The sequence below is a fragment of the Talaromyces proteolyticus genome, assembly GCF_021365285.1.
Source record: "Talaromyces proteolyticus strain PMI_201 chromosome Unknown BGW36scaffold_6, whole genome shotgun sequence".
In the NCBI taxonomy this organism is placed as follows: domain Eukaryota; kingdom Fungi; phylum Ascomycota; class Eurotiomycetes; order Eurotiales; family Trichocomaceae; genus Talaromyces; species Talaromyces proteolyticus.
In genome coordinates, this window is record NW_025764282.1 from 975081 (window position 1) to 1000133 (window position 25053).

The following is a 25053-nucleotide window of genomic DNA, read 5'->3' on the forward strand; positions in this document are numbered from 1 at the left end:
GACTGCGGAAGTTGGATTTTATCTGCAGGCCGGGGCGGGTCCCGTGTCCGCGCCATGCCCTACATGGCATAGCGTCGGACCTTCCCAATATGGACACGCCTAGGGCTAGGGGTGCTGCAGTCATGTGGCCTGCCCCCCTCAGTGAGAAAGGGAAGCGCCACACTGGCCAGAAACAGTCTAGCGTCCCCAACCGATTGGTGCCCCACGTTCGACTTTCCGTATGAGGACTAGAGTATAGTCACATGCCGAAACAGACTCCGTTGCCATTGGTGCGTTCTGCCTGGCGGTCTGCAGAGGGAGCCCTGCAGCACATTGTCCTGCGCAATCCCAGCCCAATCAGACTGGATGCAGTTGACTCTTGCATTCTCTCTGGCAAACGGACGCAACATCTGAAGCGAGATTGAGCGTCCTGAGAATATCCTTTTAGGCTTGCCAACCGGTTTTGGGCTCTAGTAGCGGCGGCTCTGTCTTAAATTATTCCAGACGCCTCGACGGCTGACCCCTCCCGAGCTGGACCAAACCCGTTTCGACTGTCTTTCACAAGCTGTGGCACGAGACCACATCCCATATTCTACCAGTTCTTTATCTTTGGCCCCTGAAGCCCTGTCGTCATTGCTCGGCCTGTGCGCACATTATTTATCCCTGCGTGGTCCTGGCTATTTCTGTGGTTGTCAATTGCTTCGTGGCCGATTGTCTTTGCTTCTCTCTACTCTCAGCCGGACCTGTTACATTGCATTGCGTCTCCGTGATTCAAGATTGTGCGGTTAATTCTACCAGGTAAGTCTTTGGTTGTGGTTGCTATTTGATTATACAGACTCAAATCATTACCAGACCAGACTGACAATGGATTTCATCTACAGACTCTGACATATCCTTTCAACCGTCGAGATACAACTAGAAACAGAATATTGACCATGGCGAATGGCTCCTTGCGTTACATTCCTCTCTCCTACAACCATGCCGATTCACAAGCCTCTGCCCTGAGGCTGGTTCTTTCCATCAACCCTCACTGGGAAGGGCCTGAAAACCAGATTGAATTCGTGCGATTTACAGACGGGATAACAAATACTGTGTGTTCAAGCCCGGATTCACCAAGTAACCGCATGCTAATAGGAGTGAATGCGTAGTTGTTCAAAATTATCAACCGCAAGCCAGGCTTGACTGAGGAACAGCTTGACTCCGAGGCCGTGCTGATGCGTGCGTATGGTAACCACACCGAGATTCTTATAGACCGTGAAAGTATGTGTGCTATGAAAAAACAAACCTTGCCCAAATGCGACCATCTGCTAAAGTAAATTCTCTATCCTGAAGGGGAGGCTAGATCCCACACGTTACTCGCACAACATGGTCTTGCCCCTCCATTGTTAGCCCGCTTCCAGAACGGCTTGTTGTATCGATTCATCCGTGGCAAGCCCACCGTGCCTAGTGATCTAGTGCAACCACCTGTTTGGAGAGCCGTGGCCCGTCGTTTGGGCCAGTGGCATGCGACAATCCCTGTCACTAATAATACTCCTGCTCCGGATACATTTTCATTGGAAGCCCAAGATGGTTTGATTGACTCAGACCGACGACCGCCAACCAAGAAGGAAGATGACATTGTACCTATCCAACCCCGGCAAAAAGGGCCTAATACGTGGACTGTTTTGCAAAAATGGATTCTTGCGTTGCCGATAAATACGGAAGAGCAGCAGACGCGTCGTAAGATTCTCCAGAAAGAGCTTGAACGTATCATTGCTGAACTTGACGACGGTACGGGCATTGGCGAGGACGGGGTATGTTTTATTCTCTTTCTACCCCGATATAGCACATTGACCACTCGTTATGCTGACCATTCATGATTGATAGCTCGTGTTTGCTCACTGCGACTTGCTAAGCGCTAATGTCATAATAATGCCTCCGACGCCGGCGAATGGCTGTTCAAATGGCCACCACGATACCGAGGAGGTCAGCTTTATCGACTACGAATATGCTACTCCGTCTCCGGCTGCTTTTGATATTGCCAACCACTTTGCTGAATGGGGTGGATATGACTGTGATTATAATATGATGCCTACACGCTCTGTACGGCGAGAATTTTTGACTGAATATGTCAAGAGTTTTGTCCGACACGGTGGCAAGGGAATGGACTCTGATGAGCAAAAAGTTATTGATAAACTATTCCAAGATGTGGATCGATTCAGAGGTATCCCCGGTTTCTATTGGTGTGTACCTCTACTGCCCTTTCTTTTGGGATTTGGACTAATATATCATTTCAGGGGAGTATGGGCGCTTATCCAAGCAACAATCTCTCAGATCGACTTCGACTATGCCTCTTATGCTGAAGTACGTTTAGGCGAGTACTGGGCCTGGCGACACGAACATGACGGAACCCGTGCTGAGAGTTCTGGAAAAGAAGTGCCTCTACGAGAGCGGAGATGGGCGCAGGAAGCCTGAGATCTTTCTTACTGAAACTGCATAGATTAGTTGTCTGCTTTGCGACCAAAAAAACTTTTCCTTTTTTTAATATGAGCTTTCTTCTTGTCATCTAACTTTGTGGCGTTTGATTTTTCGTTGATGCAGCCATTTTCGACATACATACATCTTTTCTGTCTACAATCATTCTAGATTGGTGACAGTGGCGGCATTTGAAATAAAACGGTTCTGATAGAGAAATAATACAAGCGGTTGTCTCTTATAGTTTGATACTGGTTTAAGGATATAGGTATTCGGATAGGCATCGATTCAGGCGTTACAACCGTATATTCAATCGTCAATATCGTAGCAGCCGTTGATTCAATGCTGGTACCTCGAAATCAATACAAGTCGCTAATTCAAGATCTACATGCATGAAGCTTCAGAATACTTTATTTCTCGTTCGTGTTCGATCCCTGTAACTCGTGATCATTCAGAAACATTAATATCTCATTCTAGTTAAGAAATAACCCCTGCATTGCTATGATCTTGAAAACTCATCTTCTTATGGTATTCCTCAACGATAAATCGACATCAGCGCATGACTCCAGATCCAGAAGCAAGTTCTTGCTGTAACGCTGCACAACCAGTACTATGATGCCGTTCAACTTTACAGGGGTGGACGGCTTTGACAGAGATTCATCCTGGGGAGGGGGGTCTGTTGCCATATTCATGTGTTAGTATCGCAGTCTCATTATGCTGCTAAGGTCATTCTTCACACCGCTGAGTGAGGGAGATGTGATGGATTCTTCGAAACGAGAAATTGGTCCCGATTATGGATGGTTTCTGGGAACTCAGAAACATGACAGACATGACAGTCAGTATTTGAGTCGACCAAGTCATCCTCACTTACGGTTAGAGAATTGACTGATCTATATCCCTGACATAAATCCTGGAGAAACTATGTGGTGGCACTGTGATGTGAATAACCCCATTCCAAGTCCCAAACAGTCATAAATAATTGATACCCTAATGGTGCCTATATATATATGCATATCTATCAGGACGCTCAACAACAGATGTGCTACGCTGTGGAGGTCGACGACCACGGCGAGTATGCCAGTGTGGTTTACATAGCTGCTACCCCAACGACACCAGTCAATAAGCGATACGTCAAATCTCAATTCCACAATTTGCTCAAAGGCCTTCCCCCTGTGGATTTCTCTGAAAGCACCAAGGAAACTGAGTTGACAGGGACCAAGGGCGAGTAGTAATGGGATTTGGATTATAAGGATATTTTAAGTATTATGTTCCAAGAGTTAGGTACTGGATATTTACTACATAACCCAGGGTCTCTACATACATGTAAGCCATCTAGACTATGCAAATGGCGAACCTGCAGTAGGTCAGGGGCCTAGAATATGAGCTGCTACAGTCGGCTCAAAGCTTTGGTGATCCTCCAAATCCATACTTACTAAGATCAGTTTCATCATTTCCATATAACCATGAATTTTCTAGAATGGCGAAGAGGCAGTGTGAAAAGCTGATATTCCTTACGAGAATATTTGGATATTCCAATAATATGCAACGTAACTCAAATAGTTCCCTCCACGTCCATAATGTCAATATTTGTTCCTGGTTCGAGGAAACACACACCTGTGTAAAAAAACTATAGAACTAGGCTATTCCCACTACGTCATAAAGGTCAACACTCGCACAGATAACAGCATGATCTCGATATCAGTGTTAAAACTCCAGGACCAGACAGCACTATGACGTTGGCTTGCACACTAACACCTTTCTCTTTCCGAGGTTTGTGATGGTTTAACACTGTGCCCTTAGTCAGCTATGGTAAGGAAGCCAGAGAGGTACAGCGCATAGAAATAAGGACTTACTCCTCCGGCTGGAGCATACCAGCTCAGACATGTCTGAGTATCATTATCATATTCAGTGCAAGGGCAATCCCCATACTGAAGACATTGACAATTGCATTGATAAGGTTCGGTCCCATAATAGCAAGTCTGACAAGTTCCAGTTTGAATACAGCAAGTATCATGTTGTACCGAACATTGTCTACGTTCAAGTGGCGACTCTCTAGGTAGCGCAGCGGCTAGCCCAGCCATCATTCCAAGGATCACTGTGAAACGCATTGTTGATTGTATTGTAAAGAAAGCCGATCAAAAATCTGAGGAGGACTTGCGAGGCTGATGCTGATTGTGCGGACAATAAGTAAGAGGTGTTTGTAGAAAGAAACATTCTGAAAAGAAGGGGAAAGAGGAGACTAAATTGAATTTAAGGCACAGGTTCAGAAGTCAATCAGGCCGAGTTCCGTTATTTTCGGAACTCTCCCTGTCTTTTCTTATTCGATATAGCTTGTCCGATTTTCAATTCGTCGAGGCTAATTTAGTCTTCAAATGCCCTGCAGCTTAAAAGACTATGGATTGATTACCTTTACGCTAGTCTTCGGACCGCGGAGTGCATACGACTTTTAAATCATTATAATTGCATATTCTGAAATAACGTGTATCTTTTCCAACTAAAAGTGATGGATATTCTTAACTGCAATTGATTAAAAGTGTCTACTTATTTCCAGAGATTCCGAACTAGAAACATCTCAATTAGACCTGGAATGGTTTAAGTAGACACATCTATATCAATGGACTATTGCTCTAAAGCGGATGTGTGGCTTTTTCGCATTAGACCAAAAAGGGCATTACGTCTAGTGTGTTTATGGACTCTCAATGCTGATTAGAGTTGGTAATAGCCATTTGCTCCGCTTCGTTTAATAATCACCGACTATGATGCAACGTTTTACTGTAACCACACGCAGCCAAATCCTGAACCACGCAGGCTGTACTCGTAACGTCTCGCCATCTAATGATGTACGTACATAAATAATAATCATGGCACTCAAGCAGACAGGACATTCCTAGTGTGGTTAGTTCATCGGACAATTAGCCAATTAGCTCGGAGCTTTCAAATTGTGTACAGGATAACCATCTTTACGTAGCCCGTTGCACAGTACGTCGTCTCTGTCAGGTTCTATCTAACCAGTCCAAGATCATTCTGCGAGAATGACGTTCCAAACATCCCACGCACTAAAACTTTCTGACGAACCAGCCAATTTTTATCTAGTCGAGTTCTCTCCGCGACTCTTCGAAGGCGGACTGTAGGCTGCTAAACCTTTTACTGGTGAGACTCTGTCATAAGCGAATGCCCTGAAAAGATGTAGAAATATGGCTATGGAAATGACAGTAGAGGAGGGGGAAGTTGGGATGTTGAGTTTGTCAAGCCACAGTGTGATTGATGTGGTCCAGGAAACATAAACATGCAAACAAAAGTAGAAACTATGAGAAATTTCAGCAATCCAGAACATGGGAGAATTAATATCGCGTGCTCGATAGCTACAGGGTAATTCAATGTCGGATGGTGAAGGTCTATGCCGCCCCCTGCCATGATGATTGTTGTTAGATTGCCGGATACTCTCGTTGCCTGTTGGATATAGGATTTAATTTCATTCAACATAGGCCAGACCTGTATTGAGATTCCTTCAAGGGGTAGACCTTGGTTAACATATCTATAGTATGCTGTGAGTGGTGGTTCGGTGGTTCTTGAATGAGGATCACATCTATATTTGCGTTTCGAGGCTATTGATCGGGCTTTCATACAGGACCTGTATTTCACCCTATTCAAGTATATATCACGTACGTTCGATCTTATCGAGGGCTAACGGACCTCGGGCAGCTTCTGTCGCTAGTCCGAGGGTCAAGAAATCTTGCTCTCACACTATACAGGCAATGTCATCACTCGCGGCTACGTGCGAAATTTTCACATTGTACCCATTGTTTAGATGAGATTGGGACCAGTAACACACTCATGGAGACGCAAGTGCCATCAATTGGCTTACTTTAAGGAATAGTTGGGAACAATGGCGTAGTGAGAGATAATGAGGCAGTTCTGAGCTTATGCACATCTTACAATGTGATTAGATTTTAAGATTGATGGTTATTCAAAATTACCTGTTCTGTGAGTCAATATCAAAAGGGAATTTTATTCATGTAGCTTTTGGCAATAAAATGAATATTGCTGTATCTACTCAATCACGTGATGTTACAAACCCTTATTTTTCCTTCACTTAGGTGTTGTCTTCTATTTGCATCCTGATCTATTAAAATCGCTCTCACTGCATAAACAATAAAAATGTCACATCTCAGGCTGATTTACAAACAATTACTTTCATAAGGACTGTACTCTGAATGAAAGAAGAAAAATTCATTCGGGCTACTTAGGATCCTATTTCGTTGTGAGGAAACCCTCAGAAACAAAGAAACAGACCCCCTGATTGTTTCTAACACAAAAAGGGGAAAAAATTCTCGGAGGGGGGGCCTGCAATGTAGAACTTCCGAAGTTACCGAAGACCGATGAGTACACCGGGTTGTGGAATGAAATCACAGATGCCAGATGTTATCCTCTAACGTTGAGGGAACGTTAGCAGGCAATTAATCATCTTGTATCTGATTAGGAGCTCTTACCAGGGTCATCTGTGTCGTCATCACTAGGGTCAGAGGAGTAATCTCCCACGTGACACTCGTCACTAGAATCCTCCTCAACGGGGAGGTAATGGCGAGGATGGTCCAAATCGACTTCAATAGAGAAAATAACGAGGAGCTATTAATTGAGAGAATGGAAGAGGGGGAAAGGGATAGATAAGTGGATGGCCAGAGGGAACATGGTGGTACTGCAGGAGCTCAAATTCGACAAAATCCTCGGCAAGAAAATTAATACTATCTCCATTCGCGTCAAACACTTCAGTCGCATCGTTGGACTCAATGGACTCGTTTGTCTCGTTTGCTTGGCTCGCCTCGATGACTTCTTTGGCCGGGCATGCATCGTTCAGAGTCATCACTATTATCAGAATCATCTCTATACGTATAAGAAAATTTAGTTAGATTCAAGCTATTACACTTAGGTGCAGGGGGAAATAGTGTCACATACTGATCGACAGCGATGCGGAACCGAACAAGTGCGAGCCAACAAATGACTGACCACTCCTCCTCAAAACGGATTCTCGCAAGATCCATATCGAATTTGCGGTTTATCAGAAAGCCAAGATATGACGAGAAGTTTCAAATCACAGGAACTCGTGCTTGAAAACTGGAATATTTGATAGCGTTTGTGATGAGGAACGTAGCTATGGATGCGAAAAACTCGAATCTTGATAGAGAAAAGCTGATGTCAAGGAAGCACAGGAAGGGGAGAATATTTTGTGTGGGAATGGGAACAATGAAAAAAAGGCTAAGGCCTTGTGATATCCGGTTTGTGAGTATCTGCACACAGGTTCTGTACATATTGCTGTTGGTTCTCAGTACACGATATACTTAGGACACTAGTGTGAACTGACTTTCATGAGTACATGCTAAGCCATCATTGCATGTAAAACAACTATCTATATGGTAAGCCCATAAGATTTGTTTCTATTAATCTTGACTGATTGAGCAATCCCAATAAACCAAAAATCTGAATTCAATGTTCTTCTTGATACTCCTTGGTTCTGCCAATAGGCCTGATATTTGTTCCCCAGAACCAAAGGACAACAGGAACAGGTATCGCAATGACAATCCATACGAATGCCAACAAACTATTGCCCCATCCATAACCAAGTTTATCATATAGCTGCGGTGCAAACAATGGAAACGCAAAGCCAAGGATATTACTCAACATTCTCACAGCTGCCCCCGCGGATGCAGAATGATTCGGGAATTCATCAAGCAAGTATGCAAGCGCAGCTTGGCTTGCCAGAAAATCTCCTGCTGTGAAGATTACTGCGCCAATATCGACCATAATCCATTTTATGTGGTCTTGGGCTGACCACCCCAACCAGAAGAGTCCTACTGGTAGTAAGAATACACCAACTAACAAAAGTGGCACTCGAAATTCTGGTGGTGCAGGAGTGCCATCAGGCTGTCGAGCATGAAGACGAGAGTAAACAATATCCATGAGGCGACCGCCTGCTTGAGTTGCAAGCGTACTACCTAGGGCAATGGAAATATATTGGAGACTGCTGGTGGTGGCTGATTCATTGTATTGATCGATGAACACCCTTGCAAAGAAAGACAAAACGAGAACATAGATTCCAAACCCGAGGGCCATGATCAAAGCCAATATTTGAATAATTGGACGTGTTAATAATAGACGTAACGGTCGTATTAGGCTTGCACGAATCTTGGGTAGGAGGTTTTGTTCTGACGGGTCGTTCTCGTTTGTCGCTATGGTTGCACCCTTCCTGCGAAGATCGGCCTCTTTGCGCTGTAGCAATATTGGTTTAAATGACTCACGAACGATTAAGAACCCGGATATAACAACAACAGCATCGAAAATAGACATCACCCAGAATAACCATGGCCAGCTTACATGCTGACTGACTAGACCACCAACAATCGGACCAAGGGCCGGGCCCAAATAAGGAAACAGTGTTGCAATAGCTAGGGACTTGCCGCGATCCTCTTTGCGATACATGTCAGCCATGATAGGGCCAGATAGCTGTATTTTTTCGCCATATTAACTCCATGTTACCGATTATCCTTATTACGGACATGATACGACTCACATTAACGCCGCTACTCGCTCCTGCACCAGCCAGAAACCGGCCAACAACCAGCATTGCCTTGGACTTTCCAACAGGACATAGAGTGTTCCATACAATATAAAATATGTTGCCTCCTATCCACATAGGCTTCCGGCCGAAAACTTCACTCAAGGGCCCAATCAGGAAAGGCCCAAAGGCTTGGCCTAGAACGAAAATCGAGAAAGAAATTTGGGTCTCGGATTCCCCTAGCCTCAAGTCTGAAGCCATTTGTGGAAGGGCTGGGGCTACCACACTCGTTGTCATAAGACACACGAGCTGTCCCAGAGAAATAGTAATAGCCATAGCTATCTTGCGCCTGCTCGACCAGTTGTAGGGATTTGTTGGGTCATCGGGGCCGTCCCATGTTACCTAAGAAAGCATGTCAATAAACAAAAAGTTAGAGAATTAAGACTAAGTAAAATATATACCTTCACTGGTGCCTCCCAATCCACCCGTTGTTGATCCTTTGCTATTTCCACATCATGAGTCTGCCCTTCCCCAATATTGACGTCGTCTTTCGTTGTTGAACTCATGCTTTAACAGCTTTCTCCTAAAAAGAATATGAGCTTACCTTATATAAGATATCCCGGAAGAAAAAAGTCTTTTTTTTTCGATAGTTTTCAATTGTAAACTTTTATACTTGTACACCAGAATCAGGCTAAAATCCTACCGTCTCCATTTTTCCTGACGAAGCCAATGACGGCCAGAAAGGAGTTCGGGATTCTGAAACATTGTTAGATATCTTGCAAAATTTGTATTTCAAATGAGTAGACGGTTACCATTGCAAACATAGGTACTCCGATGAACACCAACAGTTGATTCCATTAGAGAATCCAAGCCAATTATGCTCTGCTATCGTTTATAGATCTTATCAGATATCGGAGTACCCACTGAACGATACTCCGTCATTGGCAGACAGCATCTGAAATAGTCCGACGCTAGGACGAATGCAGGCAAAGTCCCAGCCATTATGCGAACGCGTTCTGATTGGTTGAAAGCATCTTGTGTTTTGTATTCACTATGGATAGATAATAGATGGGGACTGCCTATGTGGCACATGACAGGATGTAACACTATGCAGCTGTAGCATTCAGCAAATAAGCCTGTTCGCAGCTTCCGTTCCTGGAATTACAGTCGAGATAATTGCTCAAATATATAATACACTAGACTTCCAGAATTGTATGTTTTCAGCACATGAAGATTACTTTTAGAAGATAAAGCTTGTTTTCGAAGACTTGGTATGTTTTCCTTGATTTTATTCATCCACTAAACTTTAAGTGACAGAAAGAGTTCCTTGTGGCGCGGATAGTGTGGGAATTTTCAATACAATCTTTAACGGTCTAGACTTTACCCCTGCAAGGAAACCTTTTCCAAACGAGTATGTCCTATCAGATATCTGTACACCCACAGCTTTCATTCGGTTGGATATTTTAATACCCCTTCCCCGCAGCGCCTTCTAGCAACAGACATGATAAGTGGCCCTTAACTGGTTCAGATCACCATGTGACTAGACAAGGAAAATATGAAAGACATATGTGGCGTTGAGCTGGGCCACACGAATAAAACTACACCTAAATCCATTGTAAAAACAAGTAGAAAACTATCGTCGGTGTGACATACCAATGCATACACTGATTTACAAGTCAATACTCAAAGAACGAAAGAACTAGAAATATGAAAGGAGATGTTTTCATACACTGATCTTGAAGTCTGGATTTGTGTAGGACCAGAAAATACCCCTGCAAAGAGGATTATGCGAGCCTAATCTATGAATACGTGTCATCGTCACAGTGTCGGTGTCTCGATTCCAATCCACTGTCTCATACTCGCGATAACTGCTCTTCTTGCGGCCACCCAAAATGCGAGTAAGTGAAGAAAAATATTTTGCTTTATCTATTCCTTGACATTTTATTACTATGGTCTGCAGTCTAGAAATTTTACATGAAACTTGTAATATGCACAGGCTAATGCAGGTATAGTTCCTGTCGTATTGAAATACTCCAAAACCCCAATAAGAACATTACCATGGACCTAAACTTCCATAACTGATTAATGTAATTCTATTGGTCCATGACAGGACTTGATCACTTGACAAACGATGCTGGTTGGGACTAGTATATTAGGAATGACATCGGGCTCCTCGTTGGATACTGTTTCTTTTTTTCTGGGAATCTCGCGTTGATACTTGGCTTCCATTTTTTGAGAGCCTGGAAGTATTTGGAGTACTTTCGTTTCTAATTTACGTCATTTTCTATATTTGAGAGTCTATTTTCGCAATTTTAACCAGCCTGTGTTGCAAGGTGACTTTGTAAAGCGAACAGACCCCGCCACAGCCGAACGGGCCTCCTCCGTCCACGCATGGAGGACTTCCGACACGAAGAATGTCTTCCGCAATATTGTTGTCGGCCTCAACAAAAACAGATATCTTGTAATGAATTTCTCCTCGTCTCTGAAAGATTTAAATAAAACAATACACTAAAGCAATATAAGAAGAGAAGATGTTCGACCTAACCAACAAAGTTGTTCTAATAACGGGCCTCGGTCAAAAAACGCTGATTCCCTCAGACCCCAAAGATCAGCGTAAAGGCGACTGGGGCATTGGTGCAGCAATCGCAACACTCCTCGCGCGTCGCGGCGCAATCATCTTTGGCGGAAACCGTTCTTTGGCAGCCGCCGAACGCACGAAAGCACAGATTGAGTCCGAGGTGGGACAAACTAATAATACTAAAAAAGCCGTTTGCGACGTCATGGTCGCCGACCTCACTGATGCAGCCTCAGTCAAGGCCCTGGTTGATTCATGTATGGCCAAACACGGGCGCATAGATATCCTTGTTAATAACGTGGGGAAATCTGAGCCTGGGTGTCCTGCGACTATGGACGAAGCAGTGTGGGATGCACAGGTGGATGTGAACTTGAAGAGTGTTTATTTGACCTGTCACCATGTGCTTCCTATAATGGAGAAACAGTCCACCGGCGGCTCCATCATAAATGTCTCATCGATTGCGGGACTGCGGTATATTGGAAAACCACAAGTTGCGTACAATGCTACAAAGGCGGCAATTATTCAGTTTACGAAAGCAACGTCAGTGATATATGCTGCCAAGGGGGTGCGTTTGAACAGTGTCGTGCCGGGGTTGATTTACACGCCGTATACGAAGGAATTGGCGAAACGGTTTGCAAGTGAAAATGTGTCTGCAGAAGAGTACATGAAGATTCGAGACGAGCAAGTTCCTATGAAGAAGATGGGCGATGCCTGGGATGTGGCACATGCGGCTTTATTTTTGGCTAGTGATGAGGCAGGATATGTAACAGGGCAGGAGATTGTGGTTGATGGTGGAATAACTAGCTCAACAGGAAGGATATGACTTTTTTCTAAGTCTATTATAAACATTAAATAATTCTAGACAAAACTAATAGCGAAATTAGTCGAAACCAGACTATTGAGGGTCTTTTGGTGGGAATAATATCGAACTCTCTGCCCTATAATCTGTATCGTTTGTGCAAGAACTGAGGTTTGATGTGCTATCGTAGCTGAGAGAGCTCTGTGATCCACGTATCTATTACTGTAGGTGACCTTCGCCTTGATATCTAGTTACTTTTACCCGGTGTATCGTCCGAGGCTCGCCGACTGCCTATTTGATTACCAATCATTTCTGCCGTACTAGGGTAATATTGATCTCTTAAGACGATCTGATAAGTTCGAAAATAATATCCTTTGGCTAGCTTCAAAGCGCGAATTAAAGATCTTTGGATAACAAATCGATATCTGAGTGGACGATTTCTAGGCGAATATTATCTATATTATCTAGTTTGAGCTGTTCTCCCATTTATACAATTTACGCATTAATTCTTTCAGACACCGGCCGAAATACCATTCTTACATTCAGCATGGTATATTATCTCTCCTTCTCCGAGAGAATCCTCGACGGGTAAACTTCCGATGGACGCGGATGGCTTCCGTCATGTGGGGACAGACTCGGACATGCATACTATAAAAGTTCAAAAGCACAGCTTCAAAAATGCAATCTATCGATCAATCCTTAACGCTAAACGAAGTTGATAAATATTATTCAAAGCCTACCTTATTTTTACAATCAATCGTAGTCACCGCAAACTCATAATCCATGTCCGAAAATACACCACAAAAGCTCTACCCCATCTCCGCCCCGCAACTGCAGCAATTCGTGCAGTCCATCTTAACTGCCAACGGGATTTCACCAGCAAACGCGGAAATAACTGCATCATGTCTGGTCCAAGCAGACCTTCGAGGGGTTGATACACACGGAAGCAACCGCATCCCCTCGTATGTAGAGCGCATTCGCCAGGGAGTTCTCAATCCGTCCGTTGACCCGACACTCACCCAAATAACACCAGTTGTGGCACTAGTCGATGGGCATAACGGCCTCGGGTTCCCGGCCGCCCATATTGGAATGGCCAGAGCCGTTGAGATGGCCAAGGAGTTTGGTATCGGTATGGTGAGTGTGAAACACTCGAATCACTTCGGCATGTCCGCCTGGATTGTCCAGCAGGCTATCGACGCCGGGATGATGTCCCTTGTTTTCACGAACTCGTCACCTGCGCTTCCCGTATGGGGTGGGCGCGAGAAGTTGATGGGTGTAAGCCCGATTGCCTGTGGTGCGCCAGCGGGTAAGTCAAAACCATTTATTCTCGATATGGCGCCTAGCGTGGCCGCAAGAGGGAAGATCTATAAAGCCCTGAGACGAGGGGAGAAGATCCCTACAGACTGGGCTCTTGACGGTGAAGGGAAGCAGACAGATGACCCGGCTAAAGCTTTAGAAGGGGTGATGTTGCCTATGGGAGGACCCAAGGGCTCTGCATTGGCGATTATGATGGATGTGTTTTCAGGGGTTCTTTCAGGCTCAGCATTTGCCGGACAGGTTACTGGGCCGTATGATCCGTCAAAGCCGGCGGATGTTGGTCATTTTCTAGTCGCAGTTAAACCAGATCTATTTATGGGTTTGGAGGAGTTCAAAGAGAGAATGGACTATTTATACCAGAGAGTCGTTGGCAGCCAAAAGGCGTCTGATGTTGAGAGAATATACTTCCCAGGAGAGATTGAGCAGGATTTAAGGGAGGAGAGGCTGCAAACCGGAATACCGTTGAGCGAAAAGGAGATCGAAGCACTTAACGACGAAGCCAGGAGGGTAGGAGTGGCTTTATTGAAGGATATTTGATGTGCATACTAGCGGCGTTTATGTTCTATTTCTAGATTATAGGCTAGTCATCCCGGTTGTCTGAGGAAGAAACGTTCGTGATGCTACCAGCTTTTTGTAGAGAATTTTCATAAATTAGTTGAACAGACAGAATAGTTGGAGAATCATCGAGACATATGTACTGAAAGTTCAACCTTGCTCGAAATCCTATCTAAAGTCGCAAAAGGTAATATAAACCTAGAAGAACTTGACTAGTTGTGAGTTCAGTTCGAGGTGGACTATGGTTTGCGGTTATTTTAAAGTTCCTAGGTCGCATGTCCCAAGAATGCAAAAATAAAACTAGATGCTTCATTAAAGAAAACCTCCGAGCGTGGGGAAATAATAGCATAATGAACCATATCGTATGGGTGGTTCGTCTCGCCATGAAGAGATCCATAAAGCTGGCTCCAATTTAGGGAAATGGTCTCTGCGGTGTCTACCTCCAAGCATGGAAAGCAAGCAGCTATGTAACGCCGAAAATTCACAGTGATCAATTGAACTGCCTGAAAGATTTCCTCACTAAGAATCAAGATAATTTAGGGATGCCACGCATCGCCGGGAGAGGGCCCCGGGGGGGGGGGGGGGGGGGGGGGGGTATAATGCTTGTGATGGCAGAGTGATTCTCATTGATATCCATTGAGTAGTGATGGCCATAAGCTCGCTTGCTTCTCTCCTAAGGCTCGTTCCCAATTCTTTTGAGGGGGATTAATGACAAGGACAGGTAATACCGGGTTTCAAATGAGTCCATCGTTCAGACTCGACTTGAACGCCTGCTGAGGTGGTTATTATTCCCACGTATTTACCGAAGATTGCGAGAGTGGTTGTGAGGGCCAGCAGCGTCAAGCCGGTCACAATCTTAGTATGATATGATTTCAAGTTTCTCCAAGGCTTTGTTGGCAATTCAGCGAGGTGAGCCTGGGGATGCACTCGATTTGTCCTTGGTCCGCTATGACGATTTAATTTCTGGCCATTATTAGTCATAAGATCGACGGATCGTCTCATAGTCCAAGTTTAAACAGAATAGAGTAATCGATCTACCGACAACACGTGTCTTTCACGTAAATAAGTAAGACATCTTCGTTGTGTGCGGCTGAAGAAAACGAATTCCAGCCCCCAGGTTGACAAAAGACGCCATATATAGGGCGTGGCTGAAGAATGAGTGCTGATGCATGTTGCATTCGGCATAGAAAAATGACCATTGGGCTAAGAACCCAGGGGCCGGATTTCTGGAAGCACTGCCGTGCGCAACATCTGCTGCTATTGGCGTGAAATGTATTGCTAAAACGAGTGGCTTTAGACTATAAGGGAGCAGCCTGCGGGAAGGAGTAATTAAGAGCGAAAAGGAGGGGGCCGTTCTCTAGCTCGGCTTGGCAGGTAAACCCTATTTGCTTATTTTCCTGACGTGTCTGATTAATCATGGTTTATCAGCATATGTCTCGGCCTATCCTCTCGTTGATCGCGTTCAATGTCTTTCTTTAATACTGGGTGGTAGTAATTGCAACCAGACCTGTCGATGCATACATTCTTTTCATTACGTGACTTGAACAACCAGCCCAGATAGGCAAGGCAATGGACGGGAAGCCATCAACAGCCTCATCGCACTCCAGCGACACGGAAAAAGACATCTCGTCCGATAAGAGTCTCGTCCGAATTGTCAAGGAAAACGAGAATGCGCAGCCAGCGCTATGGACGCCGCGAATGTTCCGGCTCTATGCGATCCTGTCGCTTGGATACTTGTGTATTGTTTTGCAGGGGTACGATGGCTCCCTAATGGGCGCCATCAATGCCATGGTGAGCTTAAAATAACACCCTATATTACTGCGAGAAAAGCCTCGGCTCACTGCTATCCAAGCCTCAATACCAACACTATTTCGGACTGTAAGTGGCCGATACATAACCCCGTCTCGCCCTATCCTCATTAACTAGATGGCAAAAACTGATAAGATCCCAACAAATAGCAAATCTGCTAGTCCATCCACTGGTCTGGTGTTCGCCATCTTCAACATTGGAAGCCTAGCGGCTTTTCCATTTTCCGGCCCGGTAAATGACCATCTCGGGCGACGATGTGGCATTTTTGTCGGTTGCTGCTTCGTCATCATCGGCACCTGTGTTCAGGCGCCAGCCACTTCACAAGCCATGTTTCTAGGGGGGCGTTTCTTGTGCGGATTTGGCCAGGGCTTCGCAAACGTATCAGCTCCCACCTATGTATCGGAAATGGCTCACCCTCGCTGGCGAGGACCGCTTTCGGGTTTGCTGCAGACTAATTTCTACGTCGGAAGTATTGTGGCCTCATGGGTCACATATGGCACCGCATTTCTTGACGGAGAAAGCTCGTTTCGACTTCCACTCTGGCTTCAACTCGTCAGCTCGGGAATTGTAGCCATGGGCATATGGTTTAGCCCAGAATCTCCTCGTTGGCTGATGGCACATAACCGACGTGATGAAGCCGAGCGTGTGTTGGCTCGGCTCCATGGCGATGGTTTCGTTGGTCACGCTGATGTCCAACTTCAACTTGCTGAGATGGACAACCAGATTTCCACAGCTGGCTCCGATAAGCGTTGGTGGGATTATAAAGAGTTGTTTAACACTCGATCAGCCCGTCGCCGCATGATTTGTGTTGTGGGAATGTCATGGTTTGGCCAGTATTCCGGCAATGCTCTCGTTAGCTACTACTTTCCGGTGATTATTGAGCAGACAGGCATTACAAACCCTCACACCCAACTTCTATTGAATGCTTTGAACCCAGTTATTTCTTGGATTGCCGCGATTTTAGGCGCATTACTCTTGGATCGCGTGGGTCGAAGGCCATTCCTATTGAGTGGCGTGCTGGGCATGTCCATGTGCTTAGCTGTCGTGACTGGATGTACAAAACTCTCCGTCGACGAGACGAATCAAGCCGCCGGGCATGCTGGTATATTCTTTATCTATCTTTTTAGTGCCATTTTTGCATTGTGTCTAGTACCACTTCTGTCTTTCTACGTCGCAGAAACATTACCTACGGAAACCCGTGCAAAAGGGACAGCTATTGGCCAAGTCGTTGGATCTGCAGCATCCATATTGGGCCAATACACGACAGCGGCCGCCATCGCATCCATTGGGTATTACTATTACCTGGTCTTTATTTTCTGGGATTTGGTCGAATTTACGATTATTTACTTCTTTTTCGTTGAGACAAAAGAGCGGACTCTTGAAGAACTGGCTGAGATTTTTGAGGCACCTAACCCCGTCAAAAAATCCCTAGAGAAAAGATCACTGCAGACTGTAAGGCGGACTATTGGGACCGAAAATCCAGACTAGCCCGAGATGATATTCCAAGACTAGCTTAGATATTACAATAAAATCGGGCCATTTTGAGAATCGCCATGATCCAAGAATATTTCCTAATCACCTCGTCATCCGAGTGACCTGCGTAGGCGGTACCTTCTGTCCAATATTCTGATATTTTACTGTTTCAGAAGTGTAAATGTATTTTGATATTTGAGAATATTTCGTGTATTGGAATTGGCTTTTATTCCAAGAATGGAATCCAAACAGCGAAAATATCGTTTATAATCCACAAAGCAAACCATACTAACTCCAATGCTTCGGCCAGTATGCTGAGGTCGACTGGGATATGGTCTGGTGGTTTTTAATCACAGTGGCTCAAAATTCAAGATTCGTCACTATAAACGTTGATATGTACGGCCAAACGATTTCATTTGTTGATAATCTTAGAAACTTTAATATATTGGTAAGTCAACGATTCATAAGAAAGTCTTTTATGTGATACCTTTCCTTGGTAATTTGCACGAATAATCAGCTACGTTCAATTCGAAACAACTCTTGCTTTCATCCCAAGCGTTGGGCTGCATAACTTGATGGTGAAATTTTCTATGGATTTAATTTCCTACTATCGCTTTAGTCAAGATGAATAAGAGATAGGTGTACATCTCATAAGTGGAAAACTAGTGAAATCCTATTCATATTGCATCCAGTAATCTCGAGGTTTACCCCTAAATTTAGCTAGCCCTGATTCGTCCATAAGGCCCCGAAAATAATTTATCCCGCATATTACCGACACGAGTTCAACATTCATTTTTTGCCAGCGTCACCGCATCTATAACCACGAAAATATCTACCCAAAATGTCTGATCCAAATTATCACGTTGAAATTATAAACAGTGTATCCATAAACGCGACGTCGTCATGTACACGACAAAAAGCAATCGATGCAATCCTCGATTTCTATCGATTGCTCACTCAAATGCCCTACATCCCACCCGAAAGTTTGATGATCCCTCATTCTAACGGTTGGCAAGGAGTGGATGAGAACGAATTACGGAAACGCGGGAAAACCGACGAAGCCATCGACATTCTTAAACACCTCCCATACCTTGACCAGGAACGCTATGGCCAGCAATGGACTTTGGCCTATAACACTCTCCATATAAACTATGCCAAGGGCGAGATTTATCATGAATACTTAGAAAAGGACAGAAGTATCCTTCCTCTTCCTGGTCATATCGTATGGCTCACTGAAGGGTTTGAGCGAGCAGGGTACTATTTATTGCTTAATACCCAGACTTGGGAAATCATCGAGTATACTCTGCTAGGCGAAAGCATAGAGGTTGACTATGATACATATGAATCCATGCCACCGGAGCTCAGATGGACTACATATAGCAGAGCGCCCGCAGATGATTATTTTTATACATGGAAATGGCGACTGATGGCATTGAATTTTATTCTAGTGCAAGACCATCGGGCTTTTCGGGGCACTGCCGAAATGTTTCTAAAAGACCCTGTGCACTTGTTTGAAGATAGTCTCATGGCGTCGGACTCTGAAGATGAAGATTATTTGCCTGACGAGTCTGAGGAGGTGAATTATTTTTCACGGCCAGGAGATGACATGCATTTGGGTAGTGCTGAAGAGGAAGAGGAGGAGGAAGAGGAGGAGGAGGAGGAAGAGGAGGAGGAAGAGGAAGAGGAGGAGGAAGAGGAGGAGGAGCAGGAGGAGGAGGAGGAGGAGGAGGAGGAGGAGGAGGAGATTGACACAGAAGAAGAGCTAGCAAACATTCGCGATGAGATAGAAGATCTATCAACCTCTCAGCTTGATCATACTTTGGAGGCACCCCTTTCTCAAAAGGAGGATGATCAGCCACCGAAGCGAAATCGCAGCATGCTATTCACCCTTTGCCAGACGTCGAACTCTTATGATAAGCTCTATCTTACACCATATACAACCAAACGAAGAGAAGATATGAAAGAGCTTATCTCAATTTACGTCTCGCACGGATGGCCAACACCGGATTTTGAGTGGAAAATCTCGGGTCGGCAATACATGACATCTATAAATTCAAAGAACACGCTTGATTTAAGCACGTTCGATCGTGAAGGGTGTCTTACACAGCTCAGTGAATGGATGGGTCTCTGGAAGGAAAGAGAAATGGAAGAGTTGAGAGAAATGACGCAAAGCTAACGGCGTAGAAAAATAACACAACCAACCAGCAGCTAACGAAACGGTTTTCAGCAAGTCTTTTGTTTCGATTGATAGCGTGCTTGGCGGTTTAAATCATCAATATTCAAGTTAATTAATCTTAATTTGTATAAATTATTGAACAAGTTCACATGTAGCTATCGGTCTAACAATTACCAACGCTTCAAACACCCATCTAACAAAATCTTTGGCATCAATTACTATCAATCCAACAGTAGTCATGCCCTTGACAGGAAGAGTTCCTCATAATTCCTTGTTTCCTCCAAACATGCACATCCACTCATCTTCTTCATCTACTTCAAAATCAAATCTCATTAGATCCTCCTTATATGGAAACATGTATGTACTCGTTACCCTGTCATACATTTAGATTAGTAAGATCCCTTTATATGTGATAATTCGGTTTTTGACAGGGGATGTTAAAAGTCGAACTGACGGATTGAGAGAAAAAGAGATAAAAAAAAAATAGCGTAAATACATACCGGTGGTGCTCATCGCTCTTTTGATACTCTTCCAACGCCTTCCGATCTTCATGATAACTCAATAATGCGTACTCAAACCCTTTACTTCGCTCGATCGGGTCTGTTATTGACGGCCCACCAACGATAAGACGATTATTCTTTACACAAGAGAGAGACTTGAGTTTTTTGAGTTCTTTAACAAATGTTTCCTTATGCTCCGCCGTGATTTCGGGGCGAAACTTGAAGAATACTGGGAGAAGTATGTGAGCACGGGAGGACAGCTTTGTGCGGAGTGAGTTTACCAATGTGGATGACAGTCATTTCGACATTGGGTTATGGGCAATTTTATAATATGCTCACTTAAAATACAGGAATAAATATCTTCTTGATCGAATGAGATGATATCGACAGGCCGGTTTAGGAAGCGGGGGTAGACGAGCGGGGGTGTTCCGCACCAGTCGGGCGGCTTCCGTCGACAAAATATTTCATCTTCCATCACCAACCATCGATCCATAATGCCTGTCTAATAGGAAGAACTTCAACGGGAAAAAGATTTTTTTGTGTGTTTTGCATGCTTATATCCAAAAATATGTCTGAAATCACAGACTCGTCATCCAAAACGCGTATCCGTGCCGCCTGCAGAAGATGCCAGCGGCGGAAAATTAAGGTATTTCTCAAGATTCATTGCGACGGATGTTATCCGCTTTCTGACATTCAGCTTGTTCGCAGTGTGGCGGAGAGTTTCCTAGCTGTGGCGCATGCCAAAAGGCCAGTGTACCGTGTGTTCGAGAAGGGAAACAAGAAGTTCAGAGATCGTAAGTATTTCTTCATCAATGATGGCCTGACTCTGACTATCCGAGTAGTTATATCACAGGGATTGAGCAACGAGTGAAATGGCTAGAGTCATTAATTCGTGAAATCCGGCCGGAGCTTAATCTTGAAGATGGACCAGGTGGTATGAACAATATACCAAGCCAATCATTCATGCAAGAGGGTGTGCCGTTGCCGTCACCAAACAGTCCTCTCCGGTTCAATAATACCATTACTACACACTCAGATGAAACTACCGGAGATATATTTCCCAGCCATCAAAACGGTTTACAGATGGAAAATGCAGCAGAGATGCCACGATATCGACAGATGAAACAAGCTCATGAAATAGGCCTTGTATCATTATCTCCCGGAGGAGAGGCTCGCTACATTGGGCCTTCCAGTGGATATTTCTTCGCTGACTTAGTATTTTCTCGAGCTGGAAGACGCAGTCAAGCGAGACCTAAACCACGTACAGCAGAAAAATTCCCGCATCTGGTTGAAAGTCCCGTGGCAAACTTACCAACTCGGGAAGAGGATGCTATCAGAATATCCTCAAATTACTTTCAAACCACCCATTTGGCATATCCTTTTCTGCATGAGCACTCTCATATGCAAAATATACATCAGATCTACGAGGGTAGTGCAAGAGCTATTCCACAGGTCTCTTTTCATGTATACATGGTGCTAGCAATCGCTTCCTCCAATCTATCCAGACAGCACAAGATCCAGTTTCCAGCCGATGGGTATTTCAATACTGCGATGAAATACTTCCCGGAATTATGTGCAGAGAACTCTCTAAAAGGAGTCCAATGTCTACTTCTCTTAATTGTGTATGCCTTGCACAACCCTTCATGTCATGTCAATATCTGGAATTTATTGTATCAGTGCCTTGCCTCTCTGATCGACTTGGGCTTGCAACGTGATATCAAGGCTCTTCCTAGTTTGGAAGTATCACTCCTGGAGCAAGAAATGCGAACACGTGTATTTTGGGTCATTTACACACTAGACCGCACGCTGGCTATTTTGATGGGCCGTCCAATTGGTATTCGAGATGAGGCATGCGAGCTTAGGGTATGTAATGGACCACACCCTCTATGAAATAAAAAAGACCGAAATTAAATTGATTGCTATAGCTTCCGATGGATATATCGGATGCTCAGTATGAGACAGGCTCGACGCAAGAGAGAAGCCAGGAAGATACGCCAACACACATAACTTATGCCATTCACCTCTTCAAGCTCGCACGTCTCAACTCCGAAATTAAATACGTCATGCACAGTATCTGTCGCGAACCTCCAGCATATGCCTATCCGCCGATCCGCGATATGCGTACCTGGCAAAAGGAAATAGAGGAACGCCTTAACTCCTGGTCTTCAGGGATCTCAGCAAACTCATGCTCAGAGATAGCGGTCAAACTAGCCGAAATAAAGTATCATGAAGCTATCATTCTCATACACAGGCCAAATCCGAGTATACCCGAGCCATCGGAGGACTCTCTCCACGTTTGTTTCCGCCACGCAACCGAAGTTTTACGAAAATACGGTGTTTTGTATCGCACTGATGACTCTCCATTACTGTACACACGACTGACAGTGCACTCTGTATTTCTGAGCACACTAATTATGCTGTATGCAGTTTGGAAGATATCAGAGATTGCCGCGCAAGTTTGCAAAAGTTTTGAGCAGTTTATCGCTGATCTCAAAACGGCGTCTAATGTGCTTAGTAGTATTGGAGAACACTGGCTCGAAGCGAAAAAAACGAGGGACTGCGTGGATGAGTTGAGCGACGCAACGGTGAAGTGGCTCCTCAGCAGTCGTCTCCAGCTCGCGGAGACTGCCTCCCATAATACAGACGCCCAGACGGGTACGTACACAACCCAAAATTTCCATGAAGGTATCGGAATACGCTCACACGTATTTTTTGGATTAGCGATAGTCCCGCAAAACACAGAGCAATCTGCAAAGACCGCGCCGTCTCCGGCAGGATTTGATCCCTTTGAATTCCTGGAAGACCCCAACTCCCTGATGTCATCTACAGAATGGTCAGACCTGCCTGACTTTGATAATTTGATGTGGGAGATTCTGAACTTCAGGTAGTTGATGTCAGAGAAGAAGGAAGTCAAGCTGTGCAAGTATTCCGATATTTGAACACAAAATATCAATTGATAGTACTGAACAGTATCTATTTAAAAATTTTACCAAGCAGACTCAGAACGAGGATAGTCAAGCACACACCGGTTTCGTCGGATATTGAGATGCTCCAGCATCTTTTATGATGTCACAGAATTCTTCTTTTCCTATTAAATCCCTTTTTTTCTTTTCTTTTTTTTGTTTTCTTTCTTTTTTTTTCGAACTATAATACGAAGCAAAATCCTCAGGCTGTCGGAGTGGGGCCTACCTACTCTTGGCCCTACCGCATGCTGACAGAAAAAATTCCCTAAAGCGGGTTAGCACTATATTCTAGCATGACGTTGTGTAAGGACGGGTGGCGTCTACCCAGCCAATAAAGATGAGCCGGTCGTGGATTTCCTCTGGTTGAGCATGAATAATCATATGGATAGAACGGTGGCTCGAGGCTGTGAAAGTGGCATTCTTATGCAAGATGGCGGGCTTTGGGTAATCTCCGTCAATGTTGGAGGACTGATGCATGCTCAGGACCGCCGGACTTAGGACGTATAGAAGAAGCGAAAGAGTATAAAGTGGCCGTTCAATCCTGTCGTTAATCTTCCAGTTTCAAAGAACATATCAGATAAGCACTGAGAAAAGGACATCAAAATGACCGCAATTGAATACTCCGAATCAACCACAACCAGCGAGATAGTTAAGGCTTTCCCTGACAAAGTCAATGGCCGAACCTGTATTCATCCTCTTACCCAAAACCATTTGCTTTCGAATATAAGCTGATTAGTAGCAAAAAGTCTTGGTCACAGGGGCAAGCGAAAAGTCAGTCGGTTCTGAGACTGCTATATCCCTTGCACGAGATGCCTCTCCGGCGATCATCATCCTTCCTGGCCGCACATATTCACGGATTGAGCCTGTCATAAAGGAGATCAATAATATCAACCCAGCCGTCAAGACTATTTTCGTCGAGCTTGATCTTTCTGATCCCGCTTCTGTGAAGAAAGCCGCAGGAGAAATCCTTGACTCTACCGATATTGACCACATTGACGTCTTGATCAACAGCGCTGGAGTAATGGTTACACCTTATACTCCGACCAACTGGAAATCCCCCACTGGCCAGCCGATCGAACTTCAATTCGGAACAAACCATCTGGGCCATTTCCTACTCACCAAGTCCCTCCTTCCGAAGATAAGAAAGGCAGCCCCGGGTGCTAGGATCGTCAGTGTATCCAGTTCGGCCCATCGACTATCTGGTATCAGATATGATGATCCCGGCTTCCAGAATGGAGAGACATACACTGCTTGGGAAGCTTACGGACAGTCAAAGACTGCAAATATCTTATTAGCAAACTTTTTGGGTCACACTATCCCCAAACACGAGATTGCCAGTTTTTCACTCCATCCAGGTAGTATCTCATCGGGGCTGCAACAGTATGTCACACCAGAGATATTGCAGGAGGGACTAGCCAGGGCAAAAGACAGTAAGTTTTGGCAATGATAATGCTTCCAATACTGTACTTAGCTGAGATTTCCGGTAGTACCAAACTTCGAGCCCTACGGCAGGAGAAAGACACTGCAGGAAGGCGCAGCAACGAGCATAAGAGCTGCGCTAGATCCGTCGCTGGAAGGTGAGATGCCATTATCCCAAGCATTGCTAAGAGTAGAGACTAATAGGACTTAGCCTTCTCTGGAAAGTACCTCAACGACTGTAATATTTACACCCCAGCTCCTTGGGCTGATAGTTTTGAGGAAGCTGAAAAGCTCTGGAAGTGGAGTGAAGAATGTGTCGAGCGGACTTTTGCTAATTGATCGATGGATAGTGAAACATTTGTCGTCTTGCCTGTTCACATGCCTCCTACCTAAATTGATGTGTAACAAGAGGAGAATATAACCAATTCATTAAATAACTGTCATTGATAACTAACTTAGCATGCGCGTACACAGATACATGTAA

The 25053-nt window shown here is 44.6% G+C and overlaps 11 protein-coding genes across 11 annotated transcripts; 8 read left to right on the forward strand and 3 right to left on the reverse strand.

Moving 5' to 3' along the window:
• Positions 1 to 618: 618 nt before the first annotated feature.
• On the forward strand, positions 619 to 2815 carry BGW36DRAFT_167362 (putative ethanolamine kinase). Its single transcript, XM_046209615.1, has 6 exons — positions 619 to 777; positions 861 to 1070; positions 1128 to 1239; positions 1312 to 1772; positions 1846 to 2201; positions 2256 to 2815. Exons 2-6 carry the CDS (start codon positions 915 to 917, stop codon positions 2431 to 2433), a joined length of 1263 nt encoding a protein of 420 aa, XP_046072086.1. The 5' UTR covers positions 619 to 777; positions 861 to 914; the 3' UTR covers positions 2434 to 2815.
• Positions 2816 to 4140: 1325 nt separating this feature from the next.
• BGW36DRAFT_167386 (uncharacterized protein) lies at positions 4141 to 4666 on the reverse strand. Its single transcript, XM_046209616.1, has 2 exons — positions 4287 to 4666; positions 4141 to 4221 (listed from the first exon to the last, which is right to left on the reverse strand). Exons 1-2 carry the CDS (start codon positions 4539 to 4541, stop codon positions 4216 to 4218), a joined length of 261 nt encoding a protein of 86 aa, XP_046072087.1. The 5' UTR covers positions 4542 to 4666; the 3' UTR covers positions 4141 to 4215.
• Positions 4667 to 7914: 3248 nt separating this feature from the next.
• On the reverse strand, positions 7915 to 9385 carry BGW36DRAFT_295644 (major facilitator superfamily domain-containing protein; the record flags this gene model as incomplete). The annotated part of the gene is made up of 2 exons (XM_046211198.1): positions 7915 to 8931; positions 8999 to 9385. Coding segments are annotated over 2 exons (1404 nt in total), but the record flags the coding sequence as incomplete, so codon positions are not given.
• Positions 9386 to 10621: 1236 nt separating this feature from the next.
• Positions 10622 to 11523, forward strand: BGW36DRAFT_378615 (uncharacterized protein). The gene is made up of 4 exons (XM_046216126.1): positions 10622 to 10736; positions 10808 to 10881; positions 10996 to 11444; positions 11507 to 11523. Exons 1-3 carry the CDS (start codon positions 10701 to 10703, stop codon positions 11063 to 11065), a joined length of 180 nt encoding a protein of 59 aa, XP_046072089.1. The 5' UTR covers positions 10622 to 10700; the 3' UTR covers positions 11066 to 11444; positions 11507 to 11523.
• BGW36DRAFT_378616 (uncharacterized protein) lies at positions 11423 to 12472 on the forward strand. The gene has a single exon (XM_046216127.1). The coding sequence runs from the start codon at positions 11515 to 11517 to the stop codon at positions 12379 to 12381; it is 867 nt and encodes a 288-aa protein (XP_046072090.1). The 5' UTR covers positions 11423 to 11514; the 3' UTR covers positions 12382 to 12472.
• Positions 12473 to 13056: 584 nt separating this feature from the next.
• BGW36DRAFT_378617 (putative malate/L-lactate dehydrogenase) lies at positions 13057 to 14349 on the forward strand. Its single transcript, XM_046216128.1, has one exon. It carries the CDS (start codon positions 13141 to 13143, stop codon positions 14209 to 14211), a length of 1071 nt encoding a protein of 356 aa, XP_046072091.1. The 5' UTR covers positions 13057 to 13140; the 3' UTR covers positions 14212 to 14349.
• Positions 14350 to 15664: 1315 nt separating this feature from the next.
• BGW36DRAFT_378619 (putative MFS monosaccharide transporter) lies at positions 15665 to 17598 on the forward strand. Its single transcript, XM_046216129.1, has 3 exons — positions 15665 to 16020; positions 16082 to 16107; positions 16188 to 17598. Exons 1-3 carry the CDS (start codon positions 15799 to 15801, stop codon positions 17524 to 17526), a joined length of 1587 nt encoding a protein of 528 aa, XP_046072092.1. The 5' UTR covers positions 15665 to 15798; the 3' UTR covers positions 17527 to 17598.
• A 754-nt stretch (positions 17599 to 18352) lies between these two features.
• Positions 18353 to 19687, forward strand: BGW36DRAFT_359185 (uncharacterized protein; the record flags this gene model as incomplete). The annotated part of the gene is made up of 1 exon (XM_046214049.1): positions 18353 to 19687. The coding sequence occupies one exon, from the start codon at positions 18353 to 18355 to the stop codon at positions 19685 to 19687; it is 1335 nt and encodes a 444-aa protein (XP_046072093.1).
• A 122-nt stretch (positions 19688 to 19809) lies between these two features.
• On the reverse strand, positions 19810 to 20525 carry BGW36DRAFT_167411 (stress responsive A/B barrel domain-containing protein). The gene is made up of 3 exons (XM_046209617.1): positions 20469 to 20525; positions 20188 to 20416; positions 19810 to 20060 (listed from the first exon to the last, which is right to left on the reverse strand). Exons 1-3 carry the CDS (start codon positions 20485 to 20487, stop codon positions 19949 to 19951), a joined length of 360 nt encoding a protein of 119 aa, XP_046072094.1. The 5' UTR covers positions 20488 to 20525; the 3' UTR covers positions 19810 to 19948.
• A 230-nt stretch (positions 20526 to 20755) lies between these two features.
• BGW36DRAFT_427360 (fungal-specific transcription factor domain-containing protein) lies at positions 20756 to 23075 on the forward strand (the record flags this gene model as incomplete). The annotated part of the gene is made up of 5 exons (XM_046220401.1): positions 20756 to 20833; positions 20896 to 20981; positions 21030 to 22050; positions 22113 to 22842; positions 22909 to 23075. 5 exons carry the CDS (start codon positions 20756 to 20758, stop codon positions 23073 to 23075), a joined length of 2082 nt encoding a protein of 693 aa, XP_046072095.1.
• A 339-nt stretch (positions 23076 to 23414) lies between these two features.
• Positions 23415 to 25009, forward strand: BGW36DRAFT_167419 (NAD-P-binding protein). The gene is made up of 4 exons (XM_046209618.1): positions 23415 to 23835; positions 23897 to 24580; positions 24638 to 24727; positions 24781 to 25009. The coding sequence occupies exons 1-4, from the start codon at positions 23754 to 23756 to the stop codon at positions 24906 to 24908; spliced, it is 984 nt and encodes a 327-aa protein (XP_046072096.1). The 5' UTR covers positions 23415 to 23753; the 3' UTR covers positions 24909 to 25009.
• Positions 25010 to 25053: the final 44 nt, after the last annotated feature.